Below are 14,354 nucleotides of genomic sequence, written 5' to 3'. Positions count from 1 at the left end.
CGTTCATTCATTTTTTTCTCAAAAAACTGCTCCAAACTCCAGGACCATGTTTAACATTGCTCAGCCTGTTGAACAGTCTTAGTAATTACAGTCTCACCTGGCAGTGCCATGTGCTTTTAGGGACATCTCTTGAATAATTTTGCAATGGCTGCAGAGTGCGCCATCAGCTCAGCACGCCTCTGGAAACTTTTTTAAGGAAGCTTCTGGTTGGGATCCTGCCCATCACGCAGCGCTTGTTTTGTTGGTTGGGAGAAGTGACAGCACTCAAGCCAGAATTTCTAAAACACCACTCCCGTGGCAGACCTAAATCACATCCCAGTTTCTCTTTAAACCCTTACTGCTTTTTGCTCCTGTAGCATCTGAATGATGCTGTCCTGGGGGCTCGGGGTCCTGCTGGTGACAGCAGTAGAGGGCAGTTTTTGGTTCAGAGCTCTCCTCCTCCTCCTCCTCACAGGCTTGACAGTGCCCACAGATACCCATTTTTACAGTGTGCCCTGCAGTCTGTATCAGGCTACCTACTAGTCAGAAAAGAGTGGAAATGTTTTAGGGTGTTTTTTGCAGTTTTTCATACCCTACCCACCATGACTCTGGGGGCTGGAGGGGTACATCACCCCCACATCTGTGCTCTCTCTGAACTTGGCTGTTATTTGCTGTAAAGGTTCTCTGGAGTAGCTCAGGTCAGTCCTTGCTAAAGGTATCAATCAGCCCTGGGATAGACTGCATCCAGAATGGAAAAACATCACTGTTAAAATCAGTTCATCGTGAATGAAGCAGTCTTTATCAATAACATGCTTAAAAACTGATGGGACTAGTAGGGAAAAGTCCAATTTGGGTCTGTGTTTCATCTTGGTATTGATACCAAGGCCAATGGTATGGTATTTCTGGTGCAGTTGGCAGACTTGTGTTAATTATCATGTTTGCATGTGAATTTTATGTCAGGGGTTTCCTGGATCTGCATCTAACGTAGCATGGCTCTGCAACGTAAATGACATTTTTTTCTGGTAAAGCTCTGAAAAGCTCAAGGGTACGGAGCAGCCGTTAGTGCGGTGATCTCCATCACTGTCTCCTTTTTGCAGATCTTTCCCAGAGTAAATGAACAATCTTGGAAAAAACTTGTTTATGAGGCAATGAAATGTCTCACCATTGGATTTGGAGACAGCTCAAGCTGTCTAACCAGCTCTAAATTTGGCCTTTCTTAGCTAGTCAGGTTATTGAATTTACAGACAAAATAAAATTTATTTTTAAGGGAAAAAATAATTACCTGAGTTTCCTTTAAGGGAAATTGTAAAGATGTAACTCGGTGCTAGAGGGATTTACTTAAGCCATTTATAATGATATTGTCCATGGAGGAATGCTAAGTATCAAAATGGTTTTATGACTATTACTTGTGACTGATTACTTTTTCCAGCAGTTTCATGGTAGGGGCACACTCCTGTTTAAGGAGGGACTCCATTTCATGTGGAAAACAGTGTTATTACACGTCTTGATGCTATGGACTATCTGCCTGCAAATATATTTAGACATAGCAGTTGTCAGTACGTTACCTTCTGCAACCTTTCTACGTGTAATACAGAACGTGCTCGGTTCTGCCTCCTTGCTGATGCTGGATTTGTTTTATGGTATGAGGTAGGGTTGGTTTTGTATTTTTTTTTTTTTTTCCTTTTTGGCTTTGTCTTTTTTAAACTCTCTCTGCAGCGCCACATGGTAAGGCTTTTCTAATCCAGCTCTGGAGCAATGCTTTATTTTTGTAGGGACAGAAAAACGAAGCAGTATCAAATGGATGAAATGAGCTTAACTAAAGATTTTGGAAGGGCATTCTTCTTCTGGGTGCATGGGAGCATTGCTCGTTTGAGTGAGGACAGGAAAAAAGCAGAAATCCTGAATGAAAAATATGATCAAACTACAGGACATATGTGTCTCAGTGGGTCTGTAAGCAGAAGAAAGCATATTTCTGCTTTTGTGTGTCATAATTGCATATACATAATTGCTGTAGCGGGGAATGGGCAAAAAGCTGGTATTCGTGTGTGAGAAAGGATGCTATTCAGCCTGATGCAGATATCCCCTATTTCCGCTTGAATCCATTGTGGAGCTTTCCTATCCGAGTGAAGGGTTGTTTGGTTTTGTTTGTTTGTGATTTGTTTTATTCTCTGCTTTCCATCTCAGAAGGCTGGAAACTGTTTCGCTTTAGTTAAGGCCCATTGTGTTGCCATCTAATATTAGTCATAACAGCCTTGCGTGGCTGAGATGCTCGGTGTGTTAAGCTGTGAACGGTAAGCTGTTCCGAGAGAGTCCCTTCCAGCTGGAAACCTCAGCGTAATTCTACTCACGTGTATCAGTCACGTTAGTGTATGCTGTGTAACGGATCATTACAGGAGATGTATGCACACATTTGAGGCAATTGGTAGATCTTTTGATTTTTGGTAGGAACAGTTTGCCATTGTGAGATTTTTGGTTTTATGCGGTTGCACTTTCTTCTTTAACACTTAAGAAAAGTAGGTGCACTAATTTGACCTGGTTAAAGCATCTATAAACACTCTTAAGTCTCAAAATTTTACTAGCTGGCTCAACACTTTGCCCTCCTTTAGCGACAGAAGTTTAAATTCATTTTTACAACAAAATAAATATTGTTATCCAACTGCATATTGAAATGTCACTTATAAAACAGGCTTGGTAAGCTTTGTTGACAAATTATGTCAAACACATTCAATTCCCATTATCCAAAAAAGTCAGCTTCAGTCATGAGCAAATTAAATATTTTGATAACATTAATTTAGTAGAGGTTTTTCACTACCAGGTTCTTCTAAAACCTCCCCATCTCTTCCCTATTCTCCTGTGAAACAAGGAACAAACACATGTTCCAGTGTAGCTATGGGACAGTTGTTTTTAGCTGAGCGAAGTAAATGCTAAGGAAGCAGAGAGAGAGTTTACTCTTTAGAGTATTTAGGGGAATTGGAAATCCCCAAGCACCAACTATCCTAACACCTTTTTAAAGCTGTGTCATACATTAGCTGGTTTTTGTTATGTTGGTAGGGTGCGTGTTTTTTCTTCACCTTTTTCAGGGTTGGTTTGTTGGCTGGGACAGATCACCTGCTGCAAGCTGGTCTCTGCTCTACCCGTATCTAGCCCATCACTGTGTTTGGGAATGCACAGCTTGGGAAGCCGTAGCAGCAGTTATCTGGGTGTCAGGCTTGATGCTTCCGTAGAAGCCCATCCTGGTGTGGTTTTCCCTATCTTCACCTTTGGTCAGTGATGTTTCAGCTGTTCCTTAGCAGAAAAAATGACTGCTTGACTGGGCGAAATAACAAAATCGCTTCTTTGCTCAGCTCTAGGTGAAAACACAAACCAGAACACTCCTGTGGACACAGAGGATATATAGACGTTGCTTTCCAAGGTAGAACCAGACAGTGGAAGCAGGCACAAAAATAGTTTTACAGCACAGAGGAATAATATTGACATAATTACAAAAGTGGCTAGCAAAGATCAAGCATCCAAATGTATGCAAATATTTTAAAGAGCAGAACCCTTTGTGGAGAGAAAGGAGGAGTACTGTGGAGACAAATATTGTGTGTGTGCATATGTCTTAGTTGTAGTTAGGAAAGCTGTGGTTTTCAGGGGATTTTATTTGAATTTTTAAAATATGGTTGTTCACCTTTCTCGCTTCTGAGCAACGTGCTGCCATCACTTTTATTTTTGTACGTAAGTTAGTTTTTTATTTTGTTTTGCTGCATATTTTTATTTTTCCTAATCGTGAGGCTTGGATCTACACACTTGCATGCTGTTTTTTCATTAAGTAAATAACCGAAGGAAGGGTGAAAAAGCTTTATGTCTGAGTCAGTCTCTTTCCATAGTGGGAGAGATTAACTCTCCCTACAAACCTTTGGTCATGCCCTGAGATCATCACAGCTACAACTACGCTGCTGTTTCAAAAGAAAGATTGGGATGGGTGAAGTGCCAGGTGTACTAGCTAGAGAAAGAAAGCAAGTTCCCTGGCCCCATAACACAAGTAGCACCATGGGATGCTACCTCGTGCAAACCTGCTGGATGTGTTCCTTTATAGGATCCCATTTCTTGACCGTTTAATAGTGAGCATCAAGACTAAGACTGGCCAGGGTAAGTCCTCTTCTGCTGGCTAGATGTACGGAAATGGAAGAGGAGCTCATGCATGCACTGGCTATATCCCTGGCGAGGACAGCAGTGACCTCTGGCAGCTGCAGGGTTTGGAGGGGACAGGGAAAGAAAGCCGCACTCTACCAAGGATGTGCATTTTGGTGCCACTGGGAAAAGCCAAATATGCTATAAAATAAAAAATGAAGTAGTAGTGGTGGTCAGCTTCTTTTTAAGCTTGACTGACTTTGAGCAGGAGCTGGACGTGGAGGGCTGGAGGAAACCCTGGTGCTTCTGGCACTCTCACAGCCCACGTGCACAGAGAAGGGCAAGGATGGGTGAGCCTGGTGTGGATGTGAGGGGCAAGGAGAGGAGACTTCGGGAACCAAGCAGAAGAGGAGAGCAAGAAGAGGGACTGGTGGTGGAGAGCAGACAAAATAAGGAGAATGAAGAGAGTTGTGGGGACAAAGCATAAAAATAGTTTGGGCAAAGGCAACAAGGACCGGGGTAGATTAATGGTTGTAGAGAAAGGAAAGAGGAGAGGTAGAGCATGGAGACCGAAGGCACTGTGACCATTTGCTTCCTCCTTCCTTCAGAACAAGCCATCACACCCAAGGATTCAGTCTTGGCATCCTTCTCCTGTGATATCCACCTCTAAAATGCGTGCCTCGACTCTCTGTGCTGCCCAGCTTGCTTGCTCTCTGCTGAGATTTCCTCTATGGCTTCAGCTAGATAGCAGCAGATAGCAGTAATGCGTGTGTAGGTATCTAAAACGTGATGGCCCAGATACAGTAACACACGATGACATTTGAGGTATTCTTTGGTGTTTTTCTGTTTTTGTTTTTTTTGAATGTTGGTAATGTTAGAGAAATATAAATGTTGACAAGTAATGCTCTCAGAGATGCAAAAAGTCAGGTTGCCTGGGGAACCCTTGCTTGGCCTCCTAGTGTGAAGGCATGATTGTAGAGCCTTTAATAGCATGATTACAACCTATTTTTTCCACAGGGCATAGAATGGACGAATCAGTGCATAGGATGGACGATGCTGTGGAAATGAAGCTGTTGTCTGTTCCTCATTTGTTGCAGAATTTGGAAGGTGTGTAGTGAATGAGGCAAGGAGTTGCAGAAGGAAAGAGGACAGTCTTGGGGAAATGAAGCTGAATACCTCCAAAAGAGCTGTACCCTGTGTCCACCAGGGATGTTTTTGTACAACGATGGAAAATTCCCTGCAATCAGGCTCTTCCAGTGTTGTCACCAATCACAGCTTCTTCAGTGTCTGTCTCTAGCATGTAATTCTGGGGCTTGCTTTGCAGAAAAGTGGAGCTTTTATATCAACACCTACAGTGAGTGTTACATGCAGAGGATTCTGGGCAACCCAGAGCTCACATTCCTCAGGCTATGCTTCTAAAATCACTGCATGTTTTTTTTCATTCTGGACACAATTCCTCTCTACTTTATCTCCCTGCCTTGCAAAGTAGGAATAATTATGCGAGAAAGCAGTGGAGATGATTTCATTGATATTTATGAAGCACGTGAATACTCTGGCAGCACTGTAGGAATGTCTCTGAGGAAACCTATGATTTTTGCATTCACTGTGAGGTTTGGGTAATAAGGCAGAGGGGCACATGTTGAATGAGAAAGGTAGAGACATCATTAATAGCTGCCCATTTGCTGGCTGCAGCAAGCGTTCTGGGAGGGAAAACTTAACGTAATCATCTAATGACGTGCTGTATCATAATGTATGTGAGCAACTGAAGATTGCAATGGCAACCGTATGTCTGGATTTTTGCCATCTGTTTTTGAATGTAATTAGAAATACAGGATTGAAACAAATTATTGCAATCAGTCCTTTGAGATTGTATTCACTGAGTTACCTAGTTGTTCTGATGAACTGACCTTCATCTTACATGTTGTTAGCATTTTTGTCCCATGTTTTTGTTGGAAAGCCATTCCCTAATCCAAATCACTCTTGTACTAGGGTACGTTTTACCATTCAGTTCAAATGTACTGTAGCTGTCCAGGTTCTCTGTCTTTTTTTTCCTTCCCACTTGCTCCTGTTCTGCAATTGTCTTTCTTTTAATTCTCTTTTCCCATACTGCGTTAGCAGGCAGCAGCCCTGTTCCTTCACTGTGCTGAAGTTCTCCTCCATCTCCTCTAGTTCGATACTTTTAGTTTCTCAAATAGTGATGAGCAGAATTGTAAAAAAAAAAAAAAAAAAAAATCCCCTGTATTTCATTGTCTGAATTGAAAATACTTCATGAACACAACAGACTGGTGCCTAGTAGTTGTTAGTGATCAAGTAGCGTACGGCCAGCTGCACCCCAGTTTTTGTTAAAAGCTTTTTTTTTTCCAGCAGAAGCATTTCTCTTGATTTGCTGACTTGTGTTTTTCATTTTCAACTTGCTTTTGCCACATATGATCTCAGGCTCATCCAGTTCTCTGTTGTCCCATTTCCGTGCTGTCCTGCTGGTAGTGCCTCAGTGTCACTAGCAAACTTCACTGACACATTCCTGAGCTTTGTGCCAAACTCCCTAGTGAGGTTATTAAACCAGATTTATTTATTTTTTGAGAACAAGACAAGTCACCCTACCAGAACCTCCTGCCATCCTGCTGTGATTTCCATTCTTCTACCTCTTACTGCTGTCTGCCCATCAGTCAGCTCTTTAGCTACCAACAATTTCTGTATGTGAGCTGATAGCCTTCAATATTCCTTCAACATTAAGCTTTTCAAAAAAATATGTATGTATATATACAAGGCTATTTGCCCTCGATGATAAAAGTGAGCACAAAGGGAATTCACGGAGACAGAAATCCTGGAAGTTATCAATAGAGCTGTGCGTCTGTAGCTCAGCGTGGCTGTGAGCAGGTTGCTTCAGCTCTGCATTTCAGCCCCATCCATCTCCTGCTGCAGAGCTGTTGTGCTCTGGGGATTGACAGTGCCTCTTTTCACGTTCAAAGAGCTACTGGCAGTAATGCTCAGCAGCCAGAAAAATCCAGCAGAAGTCCATCACTGCAGGACACTTGTCACTTTGGACATCCTTTTTCGGAGGCTTGATTTGAGCTTTGTCTATTTTGCCAAGTGATGCAGAGGTGGGTGGCTTCATGTGAAGACTTTAGAGGTACTTTATGATTTTGAAAGCCGTGGTTCTGAAATGGAGAGGATCCCACGAGAATCCAGCAGCACTGGGAACTGGAAGCTGATGGGGTTTCCCTCCCTGTGAGACGTTCACAATGTCCCAGAGAATTGCTTTAATTTCCACTGAGACATGAAGAGTTAGCTTGTTGACAGTTCTCCTACTGAGTCCCTGAATAGGAAGCCTAGAGTGCGTGTGTGGGCTCTGGAGTATGGGAAAACTCGTAATGGGCCTCTGAGTACATGGGTAAAAATGTTTTTTTTTTTTATTTTTATTTTCCACACTCACCCTTCTGGTAAATCAGTCAGAACCGAAATGTTTAATGCAAATTCCCTCTGAACTGGTGACTTCAGTGCAAATTCAAATAGGTTTGGGGAGGGGGAATTTTCCTGGTGTTATTCCAGTAACTGACAGAGTTTGCTACCACGTGATTTTCTGATGGGCATCGGCTTGACTTCTCTTTCTTTTAAGATCTTGACATTGACCTGTGGCATTCAGATAGCTGAGGAACTGCCGAGGCTTGGCTGCTGCTCTGACGGCCCCTTGCAGTCAGGCAGTGCAGATCCTTCCACAAAAAGCCGGCTACCCCAAAGACAGCAGGTGGCTGAAATAAGAGCCAGGGCTGTAGCTGATGAGGTGGTGTTTTTTTTTTTTTTCCAAGTCACATACCTTATTTGTTGCAATCTGAATATTTTGATTACTGTAAATGATTGACTGTGGATGATTGATTTTGGTGTGGGTTTGTTTGTTTGTTTTCAGAACATCTGACTGCTGTGTATATAGAAATAAAGGATGGAGAAGGTCATCAGGAAGATTTATGAATTTGGAGAGTTAGGGAGTGCTTCATCTGAAGCAAGTGACCTGTGCCTAGATTTGGAGCTTTAACAAATTAAAGAGGGGAGGAAAGATAACTGGTAGAGCCAGAAGGTGCTCAGTAAAGGCAGGTGCTATTTCCATTCTTTGGTGTAAAGTTGGAAGCTGTACAATATATATGTTTTATATACATATTATACATAGAAAACATATATATATATATATATATATATATATGTATAAAATCCTTGTAATGCAACTACATCTGGAATCTCTTTTGGGACACTTTATATCGTAATACTGTGTACTCGTAGAGTATAACCCCTGACAGAGTGGAGGCAAGGGTCTACTGCTGCCTGAGGAAGGGTAGAGAAGAAAGGGATACAGTTCCCTCCTGTAGGATCCTGCTGAACCAGGGGACACGTTTGCTGGTTCATGTGATGCACGGGCTATCTGTTGTGTGAGGGTAGAACAGCAGCTGGTGAAAAACAGTAACAGGAATTAGTTTGGAAGGACTGATCTATAAGAAGTGTTTAAAGGGGGCCTGAGTGCACGTGAGAAGGTTATGTGATGGTAAATACAATCGATAGGGATCGTGGCAACTGCTAATGTGTGAACGAAGCAGGACTGGAGGGTAAAGTAGCATTCAGTTCCTAAAAGAAGTGTAGCTAAGTAAAGTGTTGCTTCTCTTAATTTCATTTAACTAAGTTGTGTCTCAAAAAAGCACGTTGACAATAAAATCCACTTCTTCCTCTCCTAAATAAATAAATAAAAATTACTCTGAGAAATACAAATGCCCAAAATGAGGAAGTTCTAAGAACATAGCATCAGCTACAGCCTTCTGATGAGGTGCTTTACTATGAAAGTCCAGATCTGGTCATGTTTAAACAGTTTGAGAGTGAAACCTTATGTCCACGTGAAGTCTATAAAATGTGGGTTGTTTGGGCAGTGATTTTCATTGTTTCCCTTGAGCTGAATTAATAAGCAGTCATCCTCTGGAAAGCTTTTCAAAACCTTGTGCTTTTCCTACTGCTTTGTGTGACTTTTTCACTGCAGAAGGCTTGGCTTGGGCTCAATTATAGACTTTACAACTCTGTTTTATCTGTCTGTTGTTGTTTTTCTGAATTAGTTTGTTCCCACTTAATCCTTTCCAAAATCTTGCTACAAAAATCATTTTGACCTTGCTCTTCGAGATTGGGTTCCATCATTTTTATTGCCTTTTTTTCTTTAATATAGCCATGATCCGTTGCTGAGCCTGCTGAGTGCTCCTGTAGTGCAAACATTAATTTGACCAATTTCCTCTTTTGCTGCGGCTCTGCTTTTATGATTTTGTGGACCTCACGCTGCACAGATGGTAGGGAGAATGGATATTACTAGGTAGCAAGGAGACTAGTGGGGTAATATGCTGCTTAAATACAATCATTAATGTAAAATACCCTTCATTCTTTTTCTCAAAAACATTCCCTGTAGTTACTCCAGATAGGCGACCAGGAGTGACCTGTGAGCAGTGAATAGGACAACTATTTGCATCTAAATAGTATGTCTTTGGTTTATTATTTTTGTGATACTGCTTTCCAATAACAGCAAATGTGGTTTTTGTTTTGTTTGTAAATTAGGGCTGATTTATCTAATTTTTCCCCAATGGCTTGCTTTTATTTGTTGTTTTTTTCTCCCGTCTTGCATCTGTTAAAGGGATCACTGATCAGTGGAGTAAAGCAGAGGCCGGGGCAGGCAACTGAGGACACTGGGCTAATTGCCTGCACACAGAGGGAACGGATGCAGGGTGCAAAACAGAGCCCTGCTGCCACCTCGGAACAGTCCAGAAAGCAGCAGTAGAAGTCCTTGCCCTAAAAAACAGCCCTAGTTTGCGCTCCTGGAAGGCATCGGTTTTGTGATACTGCTTTATAGCTCCAGCTTCTTCCGCTTGCAGCAGGCTTCGTGCCGCCACGGCTGTCCCACCGATCCCGCAGCTTGGGGACAGGGGTTCAGTCAGCGTGCCTTCACGCTCAGCCTCTGAGCTGGTGATATTTGGGAAGTAGGCTCTAGCCTCCTTGTTTAAATCCAGGTTTCAGGAAAACAACACCTCAGATGATTCCCCCCCACACTGGGTTTGCCTTCCGGTCCTTTCCAATGGTTTTTCAGATTTGCAGAAATGTGACAGGTCTTGGAGCAGACCTCGGGGACCCTCCTTGAGAGTGGTCCTGCACCAGCAGGGTGCTGCCTGTGAGGGTTTGGAAGCCAGCAGAGCCCTGAAGCTCTTCAGGACATTTGCATCACATTTGCTGGGACCAAATTCCCCGCTGCCTCCTCCTTACATAAATGTTTTGGCTTGGAGGAAGGTGTGATATCTGAGGGTAACTCCTGGGCAGCTCTTCAGCCCTCAGGAGGTGGTTGCTGCGGGAAGCTTGGAAGAAGAGGGAAACATGGAGTGGACTTCGGGCAGGTTGTTTAGCTCCTTTAATAGCTTGTGTTAGTGTAATCAGAAGCGTCCTGCTCTCCACAACATCCCTGACAATATCTGTAGTTCACAGGCTAAGCTGCTCCTTCTCTTTGTCCCCTCCGAAAGACTAATTTTGGTTTATTTTGTTTCAGAACTGGAAAAGGAGATCGCCAGGAGACCGAAGAAAGTCTGCATTGTCAAGGTGGTGGGGACCAGGAACCTGTGGAAAAACATTGTGGTACTGTGTGTGAACTCGTAAGTATCTGGGGGGGTTCTGAACTGAGAGCAACAATGGGAAGTGATGGGAGCCACCTCTTTTTCCCACTATGAGACCCTTAAAACTATAAATTTTCCAGGGTGTCTGATAAATGACACTGGAAAAGCACCAGCTGTTGCAGGGAGCTGTTTCGTACGGTGAACATGGAGGAAATGGTTGGCTGTTTCAGGCAGCAGCACCGTGTGTCTTTCCAAGCATCACGCTGCAAGTGCAGTGCTACCGCCAGTGCTCTGGCAGGTCTCACACGGCCACGTGCTGCTACGTGCTTACGTTTGCAAACCTCTGCTGCTGGCACACCTCTTTTACGCCTAGCAGTGTGTGGCTTTGTTCTGAAACAATGTTTTTGTCTTGGGCTGAGCTGGCAGTTTTAGTAGCCAGCATTAACTCTATATGTGAAATATGGGGGAATTCTCCCCTTCTTCCTCACCTTTTCTAATAACGCGTATTTGGAAATTCCGTAACCCAGCACTAGGCAGCCCACGGAGTGACTTCTGGCAATAGCATGTGGAGGCTGTTTGCCATCCAAATAGTGCGAAGCAGATATGTGTTGAAGAAAATAGCTTTCGGGTTTGTCTTTATGGGGTGGAAAAAAAACTATTTAATTTTGTTGTTCCTCTAGCATGGGGCTGTGCTGAATTTTTGCAGTGTGGAGCATGGAGAAGGAACATTTCGCAGGGAGTGATGAGAGATGGAGGGAGATAAATGTATTTAGTTTTAAAAGCAAATGTTCTGACCTGCTAGGAAAACCAAGATAATTGACTGGTTCAAGGGCAAGCAGGCAGGGGAGCAAGCACAGATGATACGTTAATTTGGCTCATTGGTCATGGCCTAAATAACTTCAGCAAGGCTATTTTCAGGTACAAAAGGGAAGATGCACTCTGGTCACTCAGTCCTCCTCTTACTTGGAGGAGGAGTCAGTTATAATCCAGGTATCCAAAGCAAATGACATTTTTGTGTAACAGCAGGTACTTGTGCTATTGCTTTTTTTTCTCCTATTTTTTGTCAGGGGGAAGTGTTTCATATTGGGGAGGGTATTCTAGAACTATGGCATTGATTCACAAGATTGCCAGAGAAATTCCCCAGGCACTGTGCTGCCATACATACACTCAGTGACTGTGTATTCCCCAACTGTTTCTGTGCTTACGTTAATATCCAGCTTAAACTGACAAGTGCTTCAAATTCCTGATGTTCCTGATGTATTGGTGTAATGCACCTGCCATTCGTTTTTGGGGACCTGAGTCTGCAGCTGCAGCTTTGTGAGGTACAGTTAGCTTGATGTGAGCTTGTAGCAGGTTCGTATGGTCTAAATGCTAGGCATCATGAAGAAACACTTAAAAGAAGGGGAGACGTTGCTCTGAAGTGAGGTATAAATATGTAGATTGAATTAGGGTTTCTTGTTTCGTAATAGTAGTAATCATTGCAGCATGACGTGTGGCTTCAAATACACATTTCTAAGGGGTTTTCAGTTGTAACAGCCTAATTTGGGCAGTGAGATTCAGTTCTCAGTATGACCAAATGCCATGGTCAGGAGGGTCTTCCAGGAAGAGGTATTTGTATTGTGCTGTGTTTTGCTGTCCAAGCACACAGGTCAGTTGTTGCCGTCAGTGGATGTACTGGGAGCAGCACGATGCCCTTGTTGAGAAAGAGGAGTTCCAAAATGCATTGGGAAAACCAGTCTCACACTGAGAGTCCTTATAACGCTGCTCGTATCCTGAGCAAAAGCTGTGCAAATTAAGTCAGTAGACTGCAAATCTCTGGTTGAATAGTTTGGTTTTTTTCTTTTATTCATTGCTTATCGTTACCGTAGCACCAAGAAGTCTAATTTGAGATGAGTGTCTTTTTGCATCGAGTGTTATATTCCTACAGCAGAAATGCTTCCCACATTAACTTGTTTCTACCTTGAACTATGTTGCAGTATGTGGCTACCTTTTCAGCAGTTTCCTCTTTCCCTTTCCTCTTTCCCTAGTCTGACTGGTTACGGCATACACCACTGTTTTGCAAAAAGCATGATGGGGCACGAGGCGAAGATGACTATCACCCACAACTTCTATGCGGACTACTATACCATGGCTGGGATTGCCTTGGCATCCTGCCTGGCCATGTGCCCCGTGGTTGGGTTTCTGGGGAGGAGAGGAGGACTCCTGCTCTTCATGATCCTTACAGCTCTGGCGTCGCTTCTGCAGCTGGGCCTTCTCAACTGTAAGTGAGATTCACTGTCAGAAGAGAATCAAGTTTTGGATGAAAATTTGTTGCCACTCCCCTTTTGTTTATATTTCTTACGGGAGGGGAGAATTGATTTTAACATGTTTGGAGAATTCACGGAAAATGTTCATGGAAATTCATGGAAAATGTGCAGCTTCAGTTGATTCCAGGGGTCACAAAGAAAACCGAAGACAAGGGACCAGGGAATATTATTCCTCTCCCTTTCTCAGGTTTGACATGCAGTACAAGTACACCTGCGTAGTTTAAGCAGCTGAATTCATTTGAAGGATTCCCCAAACACTTGTTGCCTTAGATTCATTAAGAAGAAGCATGGTGTTCTGGATGAGTCCCAGTGGCGAAGCTCGCTGAGTGTTGGTGCTGCTTCTAGTTCTGTCATGTAAAAACAAACAAACAAACTACTCTTATTTCAGTGAAATACCCTCTGGGGAAAGAGATGAGTAGGGGTTGGGAAGGAAAAACCTTCCCATTTGAGTCTGCTTCCCAAATAGCTTCTAAAACAAGCAGAAGTTAAAGCAATGGATATGTGTCCCCTGCCTGCCCTGAGCATCTCACTACTTAGAATAAATATGCAGGTAGCAGGGAAACGCACAGCTGGGAGACCCTGCTTTTACTGTGGCATGTATGTAAGGTCCATGTTCACGTATAGATGCGACTTCATGAGGTGATGCAACGTCTCAGAGAGGTTGTTCCTGCCAAAAGCAAGAGTGTCCCACCCCCTCCTTCAGGGTTTGTGGCATTTCTCTGGCACGTGGAGCTGCTTCAGCTATTAAAACTGTTACAGAAATGTTCCCTCTCCATTTTTTTTTTAAATCGTATTTCCAAGAGTGAACTTTCTGTTGATGGAGCAAATGGGGTATGATGGGTCAGAGAGGCGTGGAAGCAGAGGAAAGGTGAGATGTGCCTGCCACGCTTGCAGCTGCCAGCCAGCGGATCCCTGTCCTGTGAAACCTCACCCCAAGGAAGGGGAAGGGGATTGAGAGACGTGCTTCTGGACAAACTGGATACGAGGCAAACACCAGAACACTGGTTGTTGCTGTTTTCCATTTCTAAGTTTAGAAATGATTTCAGAGCTTTAATGAGAGAGGCCTTTTGCATTGAGGATGGAAAAAATTTTACATTCCCGCATGCTGAGGGGGTAGCCCTGAGCCAGCAAATGTTGCCTATATTTACAGACCATGTCTCCTGAACGTGTTTACGAAGTTAACCTTTAGTGTACGCACTACTTGTGGAAGTGGGAGGGGGGAACAGGGAATCTCTTTCATGACACTGAAGAAGCTCCAAAGTTGCATGTGTTTGCTCCCAGCTTGGCACAGATGTTTACATTTCCTTTGAGCACGTTTACCATGTACAACAGTGCCAGCTGA

General features: G+C 43.3%; 1 protein-coding gene across 2 annotated transcripts in view; it reads left to right on the top strand.

Annotated features, from left to right (window-relative positions):
• Nucleotides 1-14,354, top strand: part of SLC22A23 (solute carrier family 22 member 23) — a 98,259-nt gene that overhangs the window by 72,230 nt on the left and 11,675 nt on the right. Inside the window, exons 6-8 of one of the 2 annotated variants that reach the window (XM_035552731.2) lie at nt 5,110-5,199; nt 10,643-10,745; nt 12,734-12,966. In XM_035552731.2, the coding sequence (XP_035408624.1) occupies nt 5,110-5,199; nt 10,643-10,745; nt 12,734-12,966 (426 nt within the window). The remainder of the gene's footprint in view (nt 1-5,109; nt 5,200-10,642; nt 10,746-12,733; nt 12,967-14,354) is intronic. The other variant, XM_035552732.2, reaches the window with a different exon arrangement.

Source organism: Cygnus atratus, chromosome 2 (genome assembly GCF_013377495.2).
Source record: "Cygnus atratus isolate AKBS03 ecotype Queensland, Australia chromosome 2, CAtr_DNAZoo_HiC_assembly, whole genome shotgun sequence".
NCBI lineage: Eukaryota > Metazoa > Chordata > Aves > Anseriformes > Anatidae > Cygnus > Cygnus atratus.
The sequence above is the reverse complement of the archived record's forward strand: the minus strand, read 5'-3'. Positions and strand labels throughout refer to the sequence as shown.